At 34.7% G+C, this 24,604-nt stretch overlaps 1 protein-coding gene and 1 non-coding gene across 5 annotated transcripts; both read left to right on the forward strand.

Moving 5' to 3' along the window:
- The first annotated feature begins 178 nt into the window (after positions 1-178).
- On the forward strand, positions 179-24,402 carry GTF2H2 (general transcription factor IIH subunit 2). Of its 4 annotated transcripts, XM_063086013.1 has the most exons (17): positions 354-370; positions 491-653; positions 2,819-2,907; positions 3,512-3,589; positions 3,920-3,956; positions 4,165-4,251; positions 5,125-5,202; positions 5,540-5,594; positions 8,632-8,737; positions 10,349-10,439; positions 10,598-10,685; positions 11,383-11,490; positions 13,546-13,609; positions 15,386-15,489; positions 19,239-19,341; positions 22,648-22,687; positions 24,191-24,402. In XM_063086013.1, the coding sequence occupies exons 3-17, from the start codon at positions 2,852-2,854 to the stop codon at positions 24,308-24,310; spliced, it is 1,215 nt and encodes a 404-aa protein (XP_062942083.1). In that variant the 5' UTR covers positions 354-370; positions 491-653; positions 2,819-2,851; the 3' UTR covers positions 24,311-24,402. The 4 variants fall into 4 exon arrangements, with proteins under 4 accessions (XP_062942082.1, XP_062942084.1, XP_062942085.1 ...); XM_063086012.1 differs by having other exon boundaries at positions 179-653; XM_063086014.1 differs by having other exon boundaries at positions 179-653; positions 5,152-5,202.
- Positions 10,756-10,896, forward strand: LOC134371269 (U4 spliceosomal RNA). The gene has a single exon (XR_010022715.1). It is a non-coding gene; the product is annotated as a U4 spliceosomal RNA (small nuclear RNA).
- Positions 24,403-24,604: the final 202 nt, after the last annotated feature.

Consider the following 24,604-nt stretch of genomic DNA (forward strand, 5'->3'; position numbering starts at 1 on the left):
GGGTGCATCTGCACCCGAGCGCCCTGCACTGGCAGCCCCAGCCTGCAGCTGCCGGAACATTTCTGCGCGGCCGCAGGGCGCAGCGGAAGAATTTCAGCGGCTCTCTGAGAGCGGCTGGGCGGAGCTTCCGTCAGAGCGTCGTCCCGGCAGGATCGGTGAGTCCGCGGGTGGAAGTTTGCGCTGCGTCGAGGCGGGGACGGGCCGTCTACCAAGCGAGGCGGCCGGGAGGGGCCTTCAGGACGCGGAGCGGAAGTGCCCGGCAGGCCTCAGAGGGAAAGGCGGTGTGAGGGAACGTGTGGAGGAGCTGCAGTCTGAGGAATGGTTCTCCTTCCCTAAGGCAAAGCGCGAGTGTGGGCGATTGTCTTTCTGGGTTAGAGTTTGTGACCTGGATCCGGCTGTGAGGCCTCGAGCGAGTTACTAACTTCTTGAGCTTCGAGTTCCACACCTGAAAAGCAATGACAGTAATCGCTTTTTTTTTTTTTTTTTTAAGATGACCGGTAAGGGGATCTTAACCCTTGCCTTGGTGTTGTCTGCACCACGCTCAGCCAGTGAGCGAACCGCCATCCCTACCCGTAGCCTTGGTGTTATCAGCACCGCACTCTCCCAAGTCAGGCGGGCCCTGACAGAAATCATTCTTGATTGTGCTTGGCAGGGTAAGGTGTGAGCAAAAGCGTCATAAATTGTGATGTTTGGTGCCGCTCTCGTTTATTTGCTGATAGCATTCCGTGTTCGTATAACAGTAATCACCAGGAGACTTACGTTGGAGAATGTGGCTTTTCTGGGGTTGGATTCCAGGAAACAGATCAGCGATATTTTTAAGAATAGCGTGGACTATTGGGAAGTCCTAGGACATTGGAGATCTTTCCAAAGTTATCTTCAGTGTGCATAAATCCCTTTTCTATTAACAGCCATGCATTGTGAACTTCGAACTTCCCTTTGATCAGCAGTTTTGGGGAGCTTAGTGCCTCCTGTTCTATCTCTTTGATTTGCCATTGCAGGCTGCTCTAATTAAGAAATCCTTGTACACAGTGAGCCAAAAGTCTTCCAGCTTCCAGTTGCCACTCGTTGGTTCGCACTCTGTTTCTGAACTTCAGAGAATGAATAATAATAAGCTAAAAGTAATTTAAATATTGATGTGATGGATAGAAGTAGCCACGTTTTTAAGCATTTGAGTTTAAAAACATTGAGAACACTGCTTTTCATTTTTGATCTTCATAATAAATACAAAAAACACAGAGAGGATCAAAGTATTCAATTTAGTCTCTGTGTACTATGCTACTACACTCATCATCAAACCTACAAGGCACCAACATAGGGAGTTGTGATAACATAGGTGTTAAAATTATTGTCACTTCTAGTTACTTCAGGATATTAAAGTGGATCACCAGATTTCTGAAACAAATTAATCTCTTACAAAGCGAGGGAGAGGTTTGTTAATTCAATGGGAAACATGCAGAATTTTAGCTAATAACATCTGATTATAACAAGTGTCACAAAAAGTGGTGCCTTAGAAGCAGTCTCCAACTTGTCAATAGGATTTAATTCCAGAAGTCTATTTACAGTTCAATACTTTACATTTTAAAATATATTTTAATATAGAAACAGTGATATAAACGGAGGGTAGGGGCCGAGCCCGTGGCGCACTTGGTAGGGTGCTGCGCTGGGAGCGCGGCGATCCTCCCGCCGCGGGTTCGGATCCTATATAGGACTGACCGGTGCACTCACTGGCTGAGTGCCGGTCACAAAAAAAAAAAAAAAAAAAAAAAACGGAGGGTAGGGTCTTGGTTATGGTTCTCATCACAAAAATTCATCTTTGTCCCTGCCAGTGACAGGAGATATTGCTTTTTGTTCTTAATGTCTTGGCACTTAAAGATTCCTTTGATCTCATTTATGGAAGAAGGAAACTGAGAGCATGGGGTGGGGAAAGAGATTACTTTAGTGAGGATTGATGGTGGGTGTGATGGGAAGTTTATTACTTGATTATGGTTAATGGGTTTCCCCCACCACCAATTTTATCCCTAATTATTAAATAAGTACATGTAATATGAACATACAGAAAAGAATAAAGGAAAAAAAAAAATCACCCTTAATGCTATCATCCAGGTGAAACCATTTGTCCTGTTTATTGAATGACTAAATAAATACTTCCATTGTCTGTTAATAGTGAACGTTATAGTATTTTGTGTCCTTTTTTTTTTTTTTCTTTTTCTTTTTGCTGGCCAGTATAGGGATTGAACCCAGGACCGTGGTGTTATCAGCACCACGCTCTAACAGGCTGGCTTTATATCCTTTTTTTTAAAAATTATGAGGCATAAGCATCTATAAATAACAATTATAAATAACTATTTATAAATAACAAATTCTATTTAAAAACTTCTGATTATGAGAAAATTCAGACATATATGAAGGTAGAGAAATAGTACAATGAATCACCATGTATCCATCACTCAGCTATAACAGTCGTCAGCTGTGGCTAATCTTGTTTCAGCTACACCTATACCCATTTCTCATACTTCTGTGGTCTTGTCCTGTGACACATATGTATATAGTGCATTTTTGGGGTACAAATTGTAAAAAGATGCTTATTTCTATTGGTATCAAGTTTGTACATGAATATTCATACTCTTTCTTGGAAATGGGAAAACGGTCCATGAGGACTTTGTATTTTTATCCAGCAATTATTGAACAAATTACAAAGAATAAGATGACCTTGTGTTCTGATTTTATGTTTAGTTCTCTCTCTTTAATTTTCAAATTTAATTAGCTGCATTTTGTAACAAACATCTTTTGAAAATTCACAATCTAATGGATTTTACAGAATATTGAATAATATAACACTTTTAAAAGAACAATGGATGAAGAACCCGAAAGAACTAAAAGATGGGAAGGAGGTTATGAAAGAACATGGTAAGTAGGGCATTATTTATCCTGTCTTGTCTTTTAGACATTGTCTTTTTTTTTTACAACTTTATTGAAGTATATTTTACATGTGTTTAAAATTCATCCATTTCCAATGTACAATTTAATGATTTTTTTAGAAAATTTACTGAGCTGTGTAACCATCATCATAAAACAGTTTTAGATCATTTAACCACTCCAATAAGATTCTTCACACCCATTTATAATTAATTCCATCCCCACCTCCACCCCTATACAACCACTAATCTACTTTCTGTCTCTGTAGATTTGCCTTTTCTGGCCATTTCACATTAATGTAGTCATATAATACGTGGTCTGATGTCTGACTTTCACTTAACATACTGTTTTCAGGGCTCATCCATGTCATATGTATTAGTACTACATTCCTTTTTTATTGCTGAATAGTATTCCATTATATGGTTATACCACATTTTTGTTTTTCTGTCCACAGTTGATGGACATTGAAGTTGTTTTACAATTTTTGGCTATGATGAATATTGCTGCTTTGAAAATTCATGTGCAAATCTGTGTGTTCATATATATTTTCATTTTTCTTGAGTTCATCTTTTTAAACAAAGAATTATTGCTATAGGGAGATTCTTAAAGAAGATGAATCTGGATCACTTAAAGCTACAATAGAAGACATTCTCTTCAAGGCAAAGAGAAAAAGGTATGTAAACTCTTCCTAAGGTATGTTTCAAAAGGTAAAATGCATTCCTTTAAACCTTTCTGTCCACCTGTAACTATTCCTTAGTACTTCATTTCAGCTATGTTTCGGGTAAACTGACCTGTAACGTTCTGAATAAGGGGAAGGACCTAGCAACCTAGCCTTGCCTCAGCGGGGAAATGGATTTTCAGGGACTACTCACAATGACTATAATTATGTGTATTCTATAAGTTAATAATTTACTTCACTAAAAAATGTAGGTTAGTTGGAAAGTTGTATTGATTTTGGGGGTAGTATATGGTATTTCATTACAATGTTTTATCATTTTAACAGAGTATTTGAACACCATGGACAAGTTCGACTTGGAATGGTATGTTATTACTTTTCCTTTTATCATACAGAATTAGTTTGGCTTAGAGAAACATTCTGGCTTGATAGAATAAACAATAGTAAAACAACAAACCTTTTAAAAGAATGTATCAAAAATATTTGTATAGAATATATGAATATTAAATGCCATTTTTACTTCTTAATGAAAAATGTACTTGAAAATTGACCTTTTTAAAAAATTTTGGTAGATGCGACACCTTTATGTGGTAGTAGATGGATCAAGAACAATGGAAGACCAAGATTTAAAGCCTACTAGACTGACGTGTACTTTAAAGGTATAGTAAAATCACTTACTCTATACTAAATATGGGGAAGGACAATGAATTCTAAAAGAATGAATTTTAAGAATCAATAGTTTTTATTTTGTTTTCTGGTTAATACAAACGATGGCTAAGTAGAAGTGCTGTCAGATCATTTAGGGAAATGAGAAGCCAAAGGAGATAATTATTTGTGTCTTTCATTTCTACCCTCTCATCCCAATTCAGAATCTTGCCTTTTCAGTTCTCTCTCTTCTTCATTGAATCTTCATTTTCCTTTAATTTACTTGAGTCTGTCTCCCAGGTTACAGACATAGTCATGTTGTTCCTAATTTATCAGAACCCATCCTCAATTGTGTTCATTGTTTTATCTCAATGTCTTCAATGGATCTTTTCCTTGTTTAGGTTGTTTCTTTTTTTTTTTTTTTTTTTTGTCTTTTTCGTGACCGGCACTCAGCCAGTGAGTGCACCGGCCATTACTATATAGGATCCGAACCCGCTGCGGGAGCGTCGCCGCACTCTCCCGAGTGCGCCACAGGCTCGGCCCTAAGGTTGTTTCTGACATGTCCAGATGGTTCCATCTTTTAAACCTAGCTCAAACCTATCTCATCACCCATCATTTCAGATTAAAGTTTTTACTATTTAAAATTCTTACTACCAGACATTAAAAAAAAATCAACAAGCTTAAAAATCAAGAGAAGTTTTTTATGTTTTGTTTTGTTTTTTTTAAATGGCAGCTGGCCAGAACAGTGATCAAACCCTGGACTTTGGTGTTATTAACACCACGCTCTAACCATCTGAGCTAACCAGTCAGCCTGAGAAGTGATTCTTAATAGGTTTTACAAAAGATTAATTGGATGCGTTCTCAATGGTTATTTTACTTTTATCTAGTATTTTCCTTTTGTTTTCTTTAAACAGTTGTTGGAATACTTCGTAGAGGAATATTTTGATCAAAATCCTATTAGTCAGGTATGTAGATAAGTGATGGTATTCAGAATTAGATTCCTATTTTAATGCCAAATGTAATTTATTTTTTTAAATAGGGCATATATTTTATGCATTATTAAGTGATCCAGATTGTGTACGAGTTTCTGGTATATTTATCAGTGAAAAGCAAAATAACTCTAAAAGTTAAAGAATGTACAGTGAACTCATAGCTAAATTTGTCAAAAACACCATGAGAAAAAGTTTCTCACATGTAGCTTATTTCTTTTGTAGTTAATAATTTATTTTAGCTATGAAATTCTTATCAAGAGAAAATAATTTGTTATATTAAATTAATAATCATTTTTGTTTTTATTTTGAGATTGGAATAATTGTAACTAAGAGTAAAAGAGCTGAGAAACTGACTGAACTCTCAGGTATGCATAAAATTACCTTTACAGAATTCAAGGACTTTGCTTTATTTACCCAACCTTGTTATGGCTGCCTAATAAGTAAAGTGAAAGCTTCCTGTATGCTCTTTAGGGAAAACAACTTTATAATGCCCACTCCACCATTAAACTCTTGGGATCTAACATTAACTGTTCCAAACTGAGTTCTGCACAGTGGTGAATAGTATTACATTGAAAGTAAATGTATTTGTTTAAGAACTATACATTCTTATCCTGAAAATGTTAAGATAAAATTATTGTAGCCATTAATAAAATCCACTTAAGATAAATTTTTTTAAAAATTTAAATCTCTTGAGTGCAAAAAGTATAAAAATTGAATTGCTATTGTTAATCAATCAATTTTTCTGCTTGCATGACATCCCTAACTGAATTTTAGTCTCTTAAAAGATAATAGTGGCAGTTTTTATTCGCTTTGGTATTTGTGCTGTTCCAGATTTACACACTAATTCGGTTTTATTTTTCTGTGAAATATACTGTGATTTAAATTGGTTCTCAACCTTTTATCCTCACTAACACATATGAGGAAAATGACATACTTTCATCATAAATAGTTTTTCACTATAGTGGTAAGGAGTGAAATGTACAGTAGCCTGGAGTTATCCAAGAAATGCAATTGCCCCCCAGAAGAATCTCAAACTAGCTTAAGTGCAACAGGGAAATTATTGGCTTATGTTCAGAGGTGGGCTGATTTCACATAGAGTTGTTTCCAGGGGTCGTGGCTTTGTCTGGCTTCATTCTCTGATAGGTTTTCTGTAAGGTGAAAAGATGTCTATTAATAGTCCCGTATCTATGTGGCTCTCATACTCCATAGCTTCAGCACAAGTCCAGGGAGGAATCTTATTCACCCTACTTCCGATCTGCCCATCCATAAGCAGTCAGAGTGGCCAGAGGAATGAAATATTTTATTGGTAGGCTTGCACCACATGCCCGTGCCCAGAGCAGGAGCAGGGTCAGCACCACATGGACTAAGCAGGATTGTTATAGGAAGGGTCTTCAAAAAGTACATGGAAAGATTTGTATTATCTTTTAATTTCATTTTTCCATAAACTTTTTGAAGTACCCTGTACGGTGAAGGAAAGATTGTTTCTCCAAGAAAGGGATGTAGGGCCAACCCTTTTCCCCTTCCTCCCCCTCAAATTAATAGCTGTTTTCTATGGATGCCAGCAAAGTTATATGTATAGAGATGAAAAGTCTTCTGGAGATTCTGACAGGCCTCTTGAAGTCAATCTCTCTCCCTCCAATCGGACCACTGCTGTAAACCACACTGACACTAATGTAGTCTGCTTTTTTCCTGTATCCACAACACAGTGAAAGATTTTTTAAAACATTTTATATGGTATGGTAGAGAGGGAAATGGATAGACAGCCGGAAGTTCTAAGTTTGGACACTGCTGGTCCTGCAACTAGGAAGGCATATGTCTTTGGGCAAATTACTTCCTTTGTTTAGATTTGTTTTTGGGGTTTTTTTTAATACTTATGAAATGAAGTATTTGGACTTAGTGAGGTAAATTTTCATCTCTAAAATTTTATGAATCTAAAATATTTTCAATGAATATTAAATATGGCAAATGGTTGGTATTATAAACTTACTCAGATAAATAAGAACACTAGAAAGCTGCAAGTAGATGAGTGGACAAAGAAGACATAATTCACAACAAAAAAACCAAACTAAATGGCTATTAAAAGTTTAACTAACTCAATAACATTTTTTTATTTTATGTATTTTCAGTGAGCAAAATTAAGTTTCAAAAGCAATATATTGCTTGGTAAAAACTTGATAAACTAGTTTGGTAAAAACTAGTTCTTATAGTGTTGATAGTCTTGTAAACTGGAAAAGCATAAAAATGGTTATTCCCTGAGATTATTCTTGGGAAATGTTATGAAAGAAAAAAAGTTCACTCTACACAAAGAATACATTACTTCTAACAGTGACCGATTGGAAGTAACTTAAATGTTCAATAGTATGGAGGCAGTTTGATGAGTTATATGATAAAATCAATTTAATGATATTTTGATTATTGTTAATTAATATGAAGACTGTTGAAATAAGAGAAAATGTTTACAGAATACCATATTTCATTGAATCTCAGATTCCATCAATTGTAAGATACCTTTATTTTATGAGCCATTAAGATGGAGAAGTCCTAATGGTTAAACTTTGATACAATATCAAATGATACATGAATTGGTTACACCATCTTCTTGGTGATTTGACATGTCTGTCACCTACTCTAAAGGAATTGGCAGTTTCTCCTCCCTTTGTATTACATGGCATAAGATAGGCAGTCTTTTCAGATAGTATTTCAGTAACAGAACATTACACATCCTTTGTCTGTTTGTGGGAATCTTCCTTTCTTAGGTCTTGTAAAGCTCTTGTTTTCTTCCCCCAAGAAAAATATGGAATTGCAGACATTCTTCCATCGATGAATATTTGCTTCATTAATAACAAATTTATACCTCACTTTTTTGTTCCATGTCTTTCTACATAAAAATATAAACTTTTGTATTAATAACCTCTGTAAAAACATTTTAAATGGCAGTTAAACCGACCCAACGTAAAGAGCACAATGTACATAATGCAACTGAAGCATCACCATGTGAAGAGCTATTCATAGGTTCCCACATGAGCAGGCAATGGCACCATGTCACAAATGCTGCCTGGCTGCCAGTAAGACACATGCCGATTTCAGAGATGTTAAATGTGAAAATATATTGGTTTTAAAAATGATGAAACATGGAAATATTGAGTAAAAATTATGCGTTCTTCATTAATATTTTAAAATATATGTGCTAATGGATAAAAAGAAATTATTTGTATTCTGTTTTTCAGTAGAAAGTGGGACTATCTACCAAACATTGCTGATAAAAGTGTATCTTGCTAAAAATATAAATTGAAGGGATTCTGTTCTTTAGCATCATAGATAAGTAAATTTCGGATAAACATAAATTTTCTTAATGTATATATGGAATTGTATTAAAAGTAAATTATTCCATTTCTATTTTAGGAAACCCAAGAAAACACATAGCATCTTTGAAGAAAGCTGTAGATATGACCTGCCATGGAGAACCATCTCTTTATAATTCCTTAAGCATGGCTATGCAGACTCTAAAGTTAGTATTTTACATTTATTATTGATTATTGATTTAGAAGTTTTTTGAATGAGTTAAGTTGTAATGATAATACAAAGAGTTCCTGGAAAAATAGAATTGAGAGGTAATATGAATCTTTCCATGAACTTTTTGAAGTACCCTCATATGTTAATATGGGCCTCCATAAACTCAGCTATAACAAAATTGTTAAGTAGGAAAAATATGTAATGTCATTTATGATGTTTAGCATGGTGTTGGTTAGTAATTTTTATTTTACATTTTAGTAGGTAAATGGATTGCATATGGAATCTAATGTGGTATAATAATTGTGAGTTGTATGTATCTTTATGACGTTTATTAACTTATTTTGTACTACGCCTATAAATTAATAGCACACATTTCCAGCAAGTTCAACTATGTGTAATGTAGCTAAGACCCCCAAAGGAGATAGTCAATAAAGTTAAATCTCATATATTTTACCTCTGGATAATCTTCCTTGGCTCAGACTTTATAACTTTATATAATAGACATTTTTCTAGTTTTGCAGTAAATGAGGAGGTAACACACATAGTAAAGGTAAGCACAATAGCAACATCTACAAGTGGAAGCTGGAATCATAACCATAAAAATATAAGCAGAAAAGCTATAACTAACTGAAAAAATTCCTCCAAATAACATATAATTCCTATTTAATACAGGTTGAGCATCCCTAATCCAAAATCCAAAATACTTCAAAATCTGAAACTTTTTGAACGTTGATGTGACTCTCAAAGGAAATGTTCATTGGAGCATTTCAGATTTCGGATTTTTGGATTAGGGATGTCCAACTGGTATGTACTCTGCAAATACTCTGAAATCTGAAAAAAATTCGAAATTCAAGCACTTCTGGTCCAAAGCATTTTGAATAAGGGATATTCAACCCTGTATAGGGGGAAATAGCCCACCAAATTTTAAAACCCCGTAAGCCATCATTTAATTAATTGGTACATAAGATTAATATTTATGATTTCTATGATCATCATGAGGTTAAATAATAGTCTTCAAGAAAGAAGTGTGTTACTATTGTTAAGACACATGTATAAACCTTAAAGTTGATCCATATGATGTTGTTATATTTCTCAATGTACACTTTAGGTTTTGTATGGAACAAACCTACTAGAATGTAAGCTTCCTGATGTCAGGAACCTTGTCAGTCTTGTTTGTCATTCTTATTTCCAGAATTTAAGAGAGTACTCAATAAATATTTATTAAATTAATCAAAAATAATTTCTTTAAGTGTGTAGCTCATTTTAGAAAAATATACATTAGGGCCGAGCCCGTGGCGCACTTGGTAGAGTGCTGCTCTGGGAGCGCAGCGACGCTCCCGGCCGCGGGTTCGGATCCTATATAGGACTGACCGGTGCACTCACTGGCTGAGTGCCGGTCACGAAAAAACGACAAAAAAAAAAAAAAAAAAAAAGAAAAATATACATTAAAGTGTTTAAAATATGCTCACAATTCATTCCCTTGCAGTGCTGAAACAAATGAAGTATTCTGTACTCTAAATGTGTAAACCATATGTGCTATAATGAGTACATTTTTCTCTACTGTAAATTGTTAAACCTAATTGGAGTGTATTTTATATTTCTTTAGACACATGCCTGGACATACAAGTAGAGAAGTCCTGATCATCTTCAGCAGCCTTACAACTTGTGATCCATCTAATATTTATGATCTAATCAAGGTAGAACCAATAAATCAAAACCAAAGTTACAACTCTAAAGATAATTCTGTAGTGAATTTATCGCTAGTTTTCAGAGCTTACTTTATTTTTGAAATACATTAGTTCTGAAATGTTTTTCTTTTCCCCTAAAACTCTCTGTTTACTTGGATTTTGTGAAGACCCTAAAGACAGCTAAAATTAGAGTGTCTGTTATTGGATTGTCTGCAGAGGTTCGGGTTTGCACTGTACTTGCTCGTGAAACTGGTGGTATGTATCTAGTACCTTCAATATTTATAATTACTATGTAAGAAATAATTTATTAATTAGGATTTTTTTAAGTTCTGCATAGTGGCAGTATCATAGCCAATGAGATTAATCTGAGGTGCGGTTATTGCTAATTGAAAACTTTTCCCAATACCCCACTGTGACAACTTGCAAAATGGTTGGCATTGGCAATTTTTGACAGTCTCTACAGAGACTAAATATAAAGAAAAAAAAAATCTGGATTTTTTTGGGGGGTGGCTGGCCAGTATGGGGGATCCAAAAAGATGTTTTAATCTCTTTTAAGCTACTAAACTTAAATCAGTTCATATCTGGTAAAGTCCGAAATATGGGCAATCATGTTAAATTTATTATTGATTCTATAAGAAATCATCTCAAAATGCAAGGAATTTTCAGTAGTCAGTGTTTAGAGGAAGTATAACTCTTGGAAAGCTACAAATTCCACTATATGTAATACTTTGTAAAGATTTCACAACTTGTCTTTAATTATATTGTAATTATAGTTATTCCTAGAGAAGTTGATTAAGAGACATTAGTTAAATAAGGTTTTTTAAAAATGATAATTAAAATTATTTTTTAAAATGTACATTTTCAGATGATAAAACTTTTATAGAGTTACACAGAAATTCATTCTTATGTCTACAAATCCAATTTTTTTTTCTTTTACTTTTCATTTTGTTAGGCACATACCATGTTATTTTAGATGAAAGCCATTATAAAGAATTGCTAACACATCATGTCAGTCCTCCTCCTGCCAGCTCAAGTTCTGAATGCTCACTTATTCGTATGGGTAAGTGTTCATTTTATAATGTTATTTTAGAATAGACTTTTTAAAATATACATTTTGGCTCAAACTAGGCATTCTATATTTATTTGCACTAGTTATCATTTTAACATTTAAAAGTTTTTTTAAAAATTTAAATGAAAAAAAAATGCTTGTTGAAGACATTTTGGAAAACATAGACAAGTAAAAAGAAAATTAAAACTACTGTAGTCCTGTCACTCAGAGAACACTACTACCTTTATTGTTAAGGCTAAAAAGGTATTAAAAACACTGTGTTTATAGAAAAATACTTGTATTAAGAAATTTAAAAAATAAGCTCCAAAATCGTCTGTACTATATGATCAAACTTTATGATACAAACAGTGCAAAGACAAAGATTGTAGGGTTATGTATCAAATTGCTCAAAGTGATTTTTTTTTCAGGGAAGGGAGAATGATTGGTTTGGGATCATTTAAAAATGTTTTCCTTTTCCTCTATTTTTGAAAAATTTTATAGTGAACATTTATTACATTTATATTGAAAAAAGGCATAACTTTTTAAATATGGAAAGAATCTTTTTTTTTTTTTTTTTTTTTTAAGTTGACTGGTAAGGGGATCTTAACCCTTGGTGTTGTCAGCACCACGCTCTCCCAAGTGAGCTAACTGGCCATCCCTATACAGGGAAATGAACCCATGGCCTTGGTTGTTATCAGCACCACACTCTCCCAAGTGAGCCACGGGCCGGCCCTAGAATCTCATTGTTTAATTATGCTTTTTTAAAATGTCAATAGGATGTCATGTTTTCTTACCCTGTTTTTGGCTATTTATATTACTGATCAACCTCTCTTGCCTCTGTTTTCTCATCCATAAAAGAATATTAGTATCTACCTCATTGTGTGTTGCAAGGACTGATTTAACACAGATGAAGCATTTAGAATAAAACTTTTTAGGTATCATGTTGGCTAATTTTTTGTGATTTTCTGGTATATTTCCTTAGTCCATTTAAAAGTTATTATTTATTTATTTGTTTTTATTTTTTTGTGGCTGGCCAGTACAGGGATCAAACCCTGGACCTTGGTGTTATCAGCACCATGCTCTAACCCACTGAGTTAACCAGCCAGCCCTTAAAAGTTAGTATTAATTAATTTTTTTTTTTGCTGTTGGCCTTAAATGGGCACCTGAACCTTTGACCTTGGTGTTATAACACCACACTCCAACCAGCTGAGCTAAACAACCAGCCCATTATTTAAACTTATAATTTATTCTTCAAATTGATTTGTTAAAGTCCTTTTAGGAATATCAAGTCTTTCTCAGTCACCACATACCATTATTTTTCCAGTTGGTCATTTGGCTTTTATTTATTTTTTATACATAGATTTCAAATTGTTATGTAATAAAATCTCTCTCTTTTCAATGGTTTCTGCTTTTCCTGACCATGTTTTCATAATTTATAATTATATACCAAAGACAAACTACTTGAAAGGTTTGGGCATTCCAGAATTTTAAATGTGGAAGTATATGCTTAGGGGCTGGCCAGTTAGCTCAGTTGGTTTGAGTACAGCCATATAACACCAAGGTCACGGTTTTAGATCCCTACTGATCTGTACTGGTCAGCCACCCCCCCAAAAAAAAAAAAAAGGATTGCTTGGTTAAATTGAAAGTGGACCATGTAACTAACATAAGCTTTAGTTGTATCAGAAATTATATAAAAATTACGATCTGTTTTTGTTTCTAAAAAGCATTGTTGTTATTAAATTAGAAAATATATATAACCAAGGTCAAGGGTTTGGGTCCCCATGTTATCCAACTGCCAAAGGAAAATAAAAAGAAAATATAGATATGAACTATAGAATCTGAGGTCGTATATATAGGTAGTTCTTTCCCCCATTTCCTCTCCTTTTTTTGTAGCTTGGAATTATGGTCAGTTTCATCATGCTATATAAAATAAGCATATCTAAGAGGCAGGTAAGAGAGCTTTTGTACAACTTTGTTAGCTTTCTGGTAGGAACATTTTTAGGTTCCTAGTTCCAGAATTCTGCTCTTTGCTTGGAAAAAGAAAGTAATACATTTTCTTTTATGAAGGATTTCCTCAGCACACCATTGCTTCTTTGTCTGATCAAGATGCAAAACCCTCTTTCAGCATGGCGTAAGTAAAGACCTTGAAATTGTCAGTGATAATGTTTTTAAATTTTAAATTTCTTCTGTGAATTAAAAAGATGGGCTTGAAGTATAATGACTTTTTAAAAGATTACCTTCTATGTAGCTATAAAAAGTAATGAGAACTATCTCTATGTACTTCTGTGGAGTGATCTTCAAGATACATTAGTAAGTAAAACAGCATGGTAGAGAAAAGTGTATAGTATGCTACCACTCATCTAAGAAGGTGGAAATATGGGTAGATATACATATTTGTTTATGTTAATAATAAAAACAAGAGTAATGGAAATAGAAAGTAAAAACTAAAAAAAAAAAAATTTACCTTGGTGGGTGTGTAGGGAAAGGCAGAAAGATAGACCCTAGACTCTTGTGAATATACCTTGTTTTAACTTTTTTTTTTGGTGGCTGGTCAGTGCAGGAATCTAAACCCTTGACCTTGGTGTTATAACACCATTCTCTAACCAACTGAGCTAACCAGCTAGCCTGTTTTAACTTTAGAGCTTTATATTTTACGTAATTATAAAACAAAATTAAATTTAAGAAATTCTTTAAAATCACAAACAAGACTCTGCCTCCAGCTATAAAGTTGTAACAGGGACTAGACTTACCCTCCTGCCAAAAAACCAGACATTGGACAACAAGTAGTGCAGATAATGATCTCTAAAAGAAGGGAAACAAATGAGGTGGGCCTGTGAGTGCTCCAGCTTACTGCCTAGACAGTATTTCCAGGCTGCAGCGCAGAGCCTGGAGGTCTTGCTGAATTGAAGAATCAAAGTTCAGCATTTGGGAAGGCTGAGATGGCTATAATTTTGCAGGGCAGAGTACCAGAGAGGAAAGAGCCACACGGAGAGAACTGTCTAGAGATCTGCAGACTTGCCATCAGCTGAGTATTGATAAGCACATTTGTGTGAGGAAACTACTAGAAGCCAGGGAAAGAAACACTGGAAAGGAGCAGGTAGAACAATCCCCAGACCTCACACAGGGCAGGGAATAGTTCTCACCAGTCTGTGTGGAAAGATCTCTTAACATGACAGTCATTGAATAAAATCCATGGTAATGGCACCAAATTAACCCTAGACTACTGACTGTTCTGGACTAATCTAACAAAGCTTAAAAGCAAGTTTTGAACACATCAAAGTAAGCCCCAAATAGTTAAGGGAATACCAAAAAAAAAAAATCCAGCATCCAAAACAAGCAAAATTCACAATGTTTGGCAGCCAATCATAAATTAATCAGCATGCAAAGGAAAATATGACTCATAACAAGGAGAAAAATCAGAATGAAAACATACCCAGAAATAACACACTTGATAGAATTAGTAGACAAAGATGTTAAAACAGCAGTTATAAATATACTTCACATGTTCAGAAAAATAGAGAAGCACATGAGAATGATAAGAAGAGATATGGAAGGTAAAAAAAGACCCAAATCCAACTTCTAGAGATGAAGAATATAATGTCTGAAATGAAAAACACATCGGATGGGATTAACAGTATAGATCAGTCACTGCAGAAGAAAAGATTAGTGAAGTCCAAGACAGTAATAGACACTTGAAAATAAAAGTGACAAGAGAAAAAAAAAAAGACCAGAAAGATGAATCTAACATAAGTGAGCTGTAAGACACACTATCAGATTTTAAAATAGACTTTTAAATAGATTTTAAAATACACTCAAGGTTTTAAGATCAAGGTAGCATATTTTCTTTAGCTCTAACTTTTTATATCTTTGTGTATTACTTTTCTAAAGTAATTTTTTTCTCTCACAGGCATTTGGATAGCAGTACCGAGCCAGGGCTTACTTTAGGAGGCTATTTCTGCCCACAGTGTCGGGCGAAGTACTGTGAGCTTCCTGTTGAGTGTAAAATCTGTGGTAAGAAACCAACTATTCATTATTCAGTACATTATTCTTGAATAACTTATCCATATTGCTGCTAAAATAAGTGTAAATGTTGAATTCTACCTATGTTTCTGGATTTAATTTGAGCAGAGAGATGTAGATTACTTTTTCCATTAAGTGTCCAGTACTCCACTGCTAAGAATAAATATGGCATTCCAGAAGAGTTTCCTGATATTCTTTTTGTTTTGTTTTGTTTTGTTTTTTCCTTAATTTTATTTTGTCAATAAAATAAATGTGGTTGATTATTGTGGCCCATTACCGAAACCCCCCTCCCTCTTCCCTCTCCCCCCTCCACCCAACAATGTCCTTTCTGTTTGCTTATCGTATCAACTTCAAGGAATTGTAGTTGTTATGTCTTCTCCCACCCCACCCCCCGGGTTTTTATTGTGTGTGTGTGAATTTATTTATTTATTTTTAGCTCCCACCAATAAGTGAGAACATGTGGTATTTCTCTTTCTGTGCCTGACTTGTTTCACTTAATATAATTCTCTCAAGGTCCATCCATGTTGTTGCAAATGGCAGTATTTCATTCGTTTTTATAGCTGAGTAGTATTCCATTGTGTAGATATACCACATTTTCTGTATCCACTCATCCGATGATGGACATTTGGGTTGGTTCCAACTCTTGGCTATTGTAAAGAGTGCTGCAATGAACATTGGGGAACAGGTATACCTTCGACTTGATGATTTCCATTCCTCTGGGTATATTCCCAGCAGTGGGATAGCTGGGTCATATGGCAGATCTATCTGCAATTGTTTGAGGAACCTCTGTACCATTTTCCATAGAGGCTGCACCATTTTGCAGTCCCACCAACAATGTATGAGAGTTCCTTTTTCTCTGCAACCTCGCCAACATTTATTGTTCAGAGTCTTTTGGATTTTAGCCATCCTAACTGGGGTGAGATGGTATCTCAGTGTAGTTTTGATTTGCATTTCCCGGATGCTGAGTGATGTTGAGCATTTTTTCATGTGTCTGTTGGCCATTTGTATATCTTCCTTAGAGAAATGCCTACTTAGCTCTTTTGCTCATTTTTTAATTGGGTTGCTTGTTTTTTTCTTGTAAAGTTGTTTGAGTTCCTTGTATATTCTGGATCTTAATCCTTTGTCAGATGTATATTTTGCAAATATTTTCTCCCACTCTGTTGGTTGTCTTTTAACTCTTTTAATTGTTTCTTTTGCTGTGCAGAAGCTCTTTAGTTTGATATAATCCCATTTGTTTATTTTTCCTTTGGTTGCCCGTGCTTTTGGGGTCATATTCATGAAGTCTGTGTCCAGTCCTATTTCCTGAAGTGTCTCTCCTATGTTTTCTTTAAGAAGTTTTATTGTTTCAGGGTGTATATTTAATTCTTTAATCCATTTTGAGTTGAGTTTAGTGTATGGTGAAAGGTATGGGTCTAGGTTCATTCTCCTGCATATGGATATCCAGTTCTCCCAGCACCATTTGCGAAAGAGTCAGTCTCTTCCCCAGTGTATAGGCTTGGTGCCTTTGTCAAAGATCACATGGCTGTAGGTGTGTGGGTTGATTTCTGGATTCTCTATTCTATTCCATTGATCAGTGTGTCTGTTTTTATGCCAGTACCATACTGTTTTGGTTATTATAGCTTTGTAGTATAGTTTAAAGTCAGGTGGTGTTATGCCTCCTGCTTTATTTTTTTTTGCTCAGCATTGCTTTGGCTATGTGTGGTCTTTTGTTATTCCATATAAATGTCTGGATAGTTCTTTCCATTTCTGAGAAAAATGACATTGGAATTTTGATGGGGATTGCATTGAATTTTTATATCACTTTGGGTAGTATGGACATTTTCACTATGTTGATTCTTCCAATCCAAGAGCATGGGATATCTTTCCATCTTCTTGTATCCTCTCTAATTTCTCTCAGCAGTGGTTTGTAGTTCTCATTATAGAGATTTTTCACCTCCTTGGTTAACTCAATTCCTAAGTATTTTATTTTTTTGGTGGTTATTGTAAATGGGCAGGCTTTCTTGATTTCTCTTTCTGCATGTTCACTATTGGAGAAAAGAAATGCTACTGATTTTTGTGTGTTGATTTTGTATCCTGCTACTGTGCTGAAATCATTTATCACCTCCAAGAGTTTTTTTGTAGAGGCTTTAGGCTGTTTGATATATAGGATCATGTCATCTGCAAACAGGGACAGTTTGACTTCTTCTTTTCCAATCTGGATGCCCTTTATTTCCTTCTCTTCTCTGATTGCTCTGGCTAGTACTTCCAGCACTATGTTGAATAGGAGTGGTGAGAGTGGGCATCCTTGTCTAGTTCCTGTTCTTAAAGGAAAAGCTTTCAGCTTTTCCCCATTCAGGATGATATTGGCAGTGGGTTTGGCATATATGGCTTTGATTATGTTGAGATACTTTCCCTCTGTACCTAACTTATAGAGGGTCTTTGTCATGAATGAGTGTTGAATTTTATCAAATGCTTTTTCAGCATCTATAGAGATGATCATATGGTCCTTGTGTTTGACTTTATTAATATGGTGTATCACATTTATTGATTTGCATATGTTGAACCAACCTTGCATCCCTGGGATGAATCCCACTTGATCGTGGTGAATAATTTTACATATGTGTTGCTGTATTCTGTTTGCTAGTATTTTAGTGAGGATTTTTGCATCTATATTCATCAAGGATATTGGCCTCAGCACCTCTGCCTACCGGTAGTTTATGGCTTTTGAGAATTTGTTCTACTTCTTCGAAGTGTTGAATATATGAGTGAAAAGTTGTTCATAGTATTTCCCTCATTTCTCAGTGTCTCCCCTTTTCTGTATAGTGGGGACACAAATATCATCCACTGTGTCCTCAAGGATAAGGCACCTGCTTCAGCTCATTGAGTCTTTTGAGCATGTTCTGTGTAGAGGATTTTCCATTACTGGTTACACTACTACACAGGGCCCTGCTAGAGAATGTGACCAGAGGAAACAGAACTTCAGAAAATATGAAATGAGCTATCAAGGGCTTCCTTCTTTGTAGGGATAGACTCAGAAGAAAAATAAGTCCTTTCAGTCGACTGCTCCCTCCTGGGAGTCCTCTATGGCAGGATGCACAGAGCTTTTGTAGCAGGTCTAAGCAGGCAGGTAGTCCTGGGATACTTCAGAGGGTGCTGGGAAGCTCTATTAACACCAATGGAACACTTTTAGAACTTCAAATAAAAGCACTTTTCAGACTGTTCTCAATGGATTTCCCTTCTTTGCTAAGCTTCAAAGCTTCCAAGATGTTGGCAGCTGGGACTGAAAGGCAGAGGGAGGGAGCGTGGGGCAGGAGCACCGCCTGGGCGTGTGCCAACTGGCCTGACCGCCTGAGGGACCCCAGAACAGAGGGCAAAAAGTCCAGCGACGGGACGGGTCCTGATATTCTTTTTGAAAAAAGTATGTTCTTTAAAGGCAGTGCAAAATATCTAGTAGATATTTTTCCATCTCTTACCTTTATAAAATTAATGTATATAAGTAGAATGAGGAATTAAAGTAACAGATTTACAGAATTTTATTTCATTTATAAGTAAGCAAATAAGCCAAGAGAGGTCACACACTTAGTGACAGAACCGAGTCCATCCTGGAATCTCCTTTTATGGCCACAGGTAAACTGAAGAATGCACACCTGCAGTCCTAAAAAAACTTGAAAATATTTAGCCTAAGTTCCATCATTTGGCTTTTCAGCCATTATCTTTATAAGGTTTGGGCTATTAAACATGTCTCTCTGCTTTGTTGTTAGGTCTTACTTTGGTGTCTGCTCCCCATTTGGCACGATCTTACCATCATTTATTTCCTCTGGATGCTTTTCAAGAAATTTCCTTAGAAGAATATAATGGAGAAAGGTATATAATTTTTGATTGATTTATATCTGTTTTAAGTGGTAAACTAATGTTTGAATAGATTGTTAATACTTTTAAAAAGATAGTCATATTAACTTGGGCAAGATTACTTCTAATATAGAAAATGAGATGTAGAATGCCTTGGTTATGACTGAAATGACTCATTATTAGATCTGGATCTCCAGAAATCTATTAATTACCCTAAACCCATCTCTGTATAATAAGAGTGATGGTGTACTGGTAAATCAGCTCTCCAAAAAGAAAAATAAAAAGCCCAAATTGGTAGTATTTGCTGATTTCTGTGGTATAAATACCTCCACCATGGCCAATTTCTAGCTACTGACTGTTTAACAACAAGCTCTCAAAATTACTGAGTATTTAACAGTTGGCCCTCTTGAGCCAGTACAATTCATCTCTAACACACCACTGAAAATAAGAGGCTGGCATAACATAGACCTGTAAGTGTTTTCGTTAGTGCTATTCCTGTGAAATATCATTAATAAAGTCTGAAATAGATGGTCGATCTATTATAGAATAGTTTTCAGGAAATAAACATTTGCTACTTTTAAGAACATCCAGGATTTAGGAACCATTTAAACACTGGCTAGCGTACACTTATGTATCCTTCCATCTCCTTGCTTTTCACACTTAAAAAATCGTTTGGAAGTCATTTATATCAGCATATCTAGATCAGTCTTGTTTTTGAAATTGTTGCATATTTTATGGATATATCAGGGTTTATATAATCAATTGCCTCCTGTTGGATATTTAAGATTGTTTCTTTTGCTCTTTACAAATAATGCTTTTATCTATATCTTTGAACATTTGTACAAATACAAATGGTGCTCTAGGGTGACTAAAGCTAATAATATTGTATTGTATATTTCAAGATAGCCAGAAAAGAAGATCTTGAATGTTATAACCACAAAGAAGTGATAACTGTTTAGGTGATAGATATGCTAACTGTTCTGCTTGGATCTTTATACAATATATGCATGTACTGAAACATCAAATTTTACCCCATAAAAATGTAAAATTAAAATTAATTAATTAAAATAAACACAAATCCATGGCAAATTCTTAGCAGTGGAATTGCTGAATCAAAAGTTATGTATGTTTTGTGAATTTTGATAGATACTATAAAGTTGTCCTTCAAAGAGTTTTCATTTATTGTTTTTCCACACTTGGACAACATTAGGTATTATGAAACTTTTTGATATTGGCCCAAACTGACAAGTAAAAAAAATCTCATTGTTTTAGCTTGCATTTATTTACTTATAGGTGAGGTTAAGTATAGTAGAAATGAAAAACCCAGAAGAAGGTTTAGAAAAGAGTTGAAGAAATAGCTCAGAAAGTAGAGTAAAAGGTATAAAATAAAGAGGTGTAATAAAGAAAGAGTAAAAATAAGAGAACTGGCGGATTTATCCAGGAGGTCCCTTATCAGAATAATACGAGAAAAAGAGTAAAGGTAAAATGTAGAGTAGGGGGCCGAGCCCGTGGCGCACTTGGTAGAGTGCTGCGCTGGGAGCGCGGCGACGCTCCCGCCGCGGGTTCGGATCCTATATAGGACTGACCGGTGCACTCACTGGCTGAGTGCCGGTCACGAAAAAACGACCAAAAAAAAAAAAAAAAAAAAATGTAGAGTAGGAAATCATCAAAGCATTCAAGGAAATATTCTAGACAGAACTTTCTAGATTGAAAGGGACTGTCAAGTGCCTGACATATTGAAAGAAAACAGACCCACACGAAAATATGTAATTGTGGAATTTCAGAATAAACAGCAAAATACTAACCCTAAACATTTCCAGAGAGGAAAAATCAGGTCACATGCCAAGGATCTGGAATTAAAATGATTTGGCTTTTCATCAGCAACACGGGATGCTGACAAGGAGCAGTCACCTTCAAAATTTGGAGTGAAAATTATTACTCACTTAAATTATATACACAGATAAGCTATCAATTAACTGTAGGTAGAATAAAGACATTTTCAGACTTCTACGGTCTCAAAGAGAGACTTTTGGGGGAAGCTCTGGAATAGGTAGGTGATTCAAAGGAACAGAGGAAGGCAGTGACATGGGATCTAGGAATGTGTATCTAATTCAAAACAGGCTAAAGAAAGCCCTATGATGATGGTAAGGTGATATCCCAGAATAACATCTGTGTGTCAAATATGGAGAATAGTCAATCCAGTTTGGAGAAGGTCAGAATGCTCCAGGAGAGATGTCACCAAGAGGATGAATACTATAGAATTCCTGATGTAGTTGAACATATTGACAGCTATTAAGGGGAAGATTAGGCTGAATTAGTGTTAATTATGTAGGAAACTGAGCTTGGGCATAACGATAGTTATTAACTCCAGGAAAAAAATAGTTTTAAAAACAGGAAAAGTTACAATTTATTACATGGCTCAGCTGAGAATGTTTATATAGGCATAATAAACTAAACATTGAACATTGTTATGTCCAAAATGATGTCTTAACTATGTAGAAAGAATTGAAAATGACACTAGTTATACGTGCATGCTCTATTGGTTCGAGAGGGTTGGAAGAGAATTAAATTCTTATCTTCCATTGTTGGAGGTTCATAGCCAATACCTATGAATAACCAAGAGGTAGCACTTAGAAGCATAAGTAAATATCAAACAGTTAAAAGTTTTGAAAGTGTTTCTGGGAAGCTGGAAATGAAGTGCTGAAGGGTGGATAGGAGACTGCTATATTTATAATAAGTTCTGAGAACTTTTTTTTTTTGTCGTCTTTTTCATGACCGGTACTCAGCCAGTGAGTGCACCGGCCATTCCCATATAGGATCCGAACCCTCGGAGGGAGCGTCGCTGCGCTCCCAGCGCCGCACTCCCCCAAGTGCACCACGGGCTCAGCCCAGTTCTGAGAACTTTTAACTCATTAAACCATTCCTTGAAAATTAAGCTCTTAGGCATTCATTATATGTGATAAATTAACTTTTCTCCTGTCCATCTAGAATTGTACCATCTGTCTACCATTTCTGGGAGAACTGAAAAATAGTAACTGAAAGCATCTTCTGTGGGGCTTAATTCTTTCACAGAATCCCAGTTGAGAAAGCATGCTCATATTTAACCTTAATGAAAATAAAAATTAAATTTTTGGTTGGCTATCTGACGACCTTGGGATGTACCGTGTAATTAAAAAAAAATTGGTATTCTTAAACTCTTTCTCCTAAAAGTCATGTATAAAGACAATTACTTATTAATTAAAGAATTCTAGTTGAGATTTTGGTAAACTATTTTAATGAGTGAATTCGAAAAAAAAATAATTCCTAAACTTTCTTTTTCAGATTCTGTTATGGATGTCAGGGGGAATTGAAAGACCAACATGTAAGTTCATTGGCTTTCTAAATATTAAGTAATGTGTAAGAAATATTGAGAAAATGGTACTGTAATAAGTTTCAGTAGGTGGTTGAAGACCAGGCTTATATCAGGTTATTCCTCATATACATAGTTATAGTATGTAGAGGTAAAATCGGAACAAAACAGTTTAAATATTAGTTTTGTCATTATGCATTCTAATTTTACTATAAAGATATTTTAGTACTTTGTCTTTAGTTTCCAAGCTAAACTGCATTTAGTTTAGAAGTATTTAAAACTTTTTCTTCATATTATACTTTTAGGATCTGTCATAACTCATTTTGAATTTATCATTTAAGGGGGCTACAGATAAAAAATGATTCCCACATTGTGCAAATGAGAAAATATTTAAAAATTTTGACGGGAGCCAATTTGAATATATAAGCTTATATAGAGGCAAATAATATAGATCACTGTCTAGTTTTAATTTTTTATTTAGCTACATGTTCATATTTAAAATTAATATACTTTATAAAAATATAAAAAATTAGAAGTATTGCTCATTTATTTGTCTCAAATTTCATAAAACAATTTTATTAAATTTTACATGCCTCTTTGACATCAGGAGCTTCATCCTCACTAGAACACTTTTTAAATCATTTGACAGTTTTAAAGAACACTTCATCTCTACTTCTGTGTTGTTCAAGATTTAGTGATTTTTAAATCTGTATGATACCACCTTGGAATTTTATCTCAAGGCACAAGTATATAATACTCTACAATACCATACTATATAATACTATATAATACCTATACTATATATAATACCATATATATTACTAATAGAACAATGGTGTGTTTTTTTTTCTTTTTATTTCTTCTTTATGTATCATTGACATATTCTTTAAAGGTTTAATTGAAAAGGGAATATAAATTTTGCAATTGTTAGGTCATTCCCTAAGAATAACTAAATTTGTGTTAAGTTTTTGTGCTTCTTTTCTTAATTGAGTCAGTCAGGTTTCCTCTCTAAGCATTCAAAACCATCACTGGTTTCAAGTTCATGTGTCTTCCCCAAATATTGTCATGTACCAGTCAACAAAAGACTGCATGTAGGATGGTGGTCAGAGCAATAAGGTATACTTTATAGTCTAGGTGTGTAGTAGGCTGTACCATCTAGGTTTGTGTACACTCTGTTCATACAACAACGAAATTGTCTAATGATGCATTATCCCATTGTTAAGCAATGCATGGCTGAAATTACTTAACATGAAGTAATTGATAATGTCCTGTAATAGAATAGACTTTAAGGACTCAAAAACAAAGTTATTCCCTCATTTCTAAGGTATAGTTTTTTAAAGAATATATACTTAGATTTGAGAATATATACTACATTGGAAATAATAAAGTAGGTAGGTAGGCAGGTGGGGAAAAACTGATAGAGATATAAAAGAGCGAAGGAACTTACATGTCTTTTAGTTATGCTGTTACTTAACCTCTGGAAACTACTTTTGTTTATTCATCTTTTTACTGCAGGTCTATGTTTGTGCTGTGTGCCAGAATGTTTTCTGTGTCGACTGTGATGTTTTTGTTCATGACTCTCTCCACTGTTGTCCTGGCTGTATTCATAAGATTCCAACTCCTTCAGATATTTGATTCCAGCATGTAGTACACATTGTATGTGTCAAAAAGAAATTTGCAACTGTAAATAAAGTAATTCTTTAGAAGAAGCTCCAATTAAAACATAAAGAACAATTTTTTTTAAAAAAAATCTGATTTAAGAAACTTTTTGCTGAGAATGTAATATTTTATTAATTTTTTAATTTATGTCATGTCACAGATATGCCTCGAATTCAATAGTACTTCATTCAATTAGTTGTGTTTTTTATTATTTTAAGTCATAATGTTTTCAAAGTCATTGTGCATTATTATGTATAAATTACTTATAAT

The sequence above is a fragment of the Cynocephalus volans genome, chromosome 2 (genome assembly GCF_027409185.1).
Source record: "Cynocephalus volans isolate mCynVol1 chromosome 2, mCynVol1.pri, whole genome shotgun sequence".
Classification (NCBI taxonomy): Eukaryota; Metazoa; Chordata; class Mammalia; order Dermoptera; family Cynocephalidae; genus Cynocephalus; species Cynocephalus volans.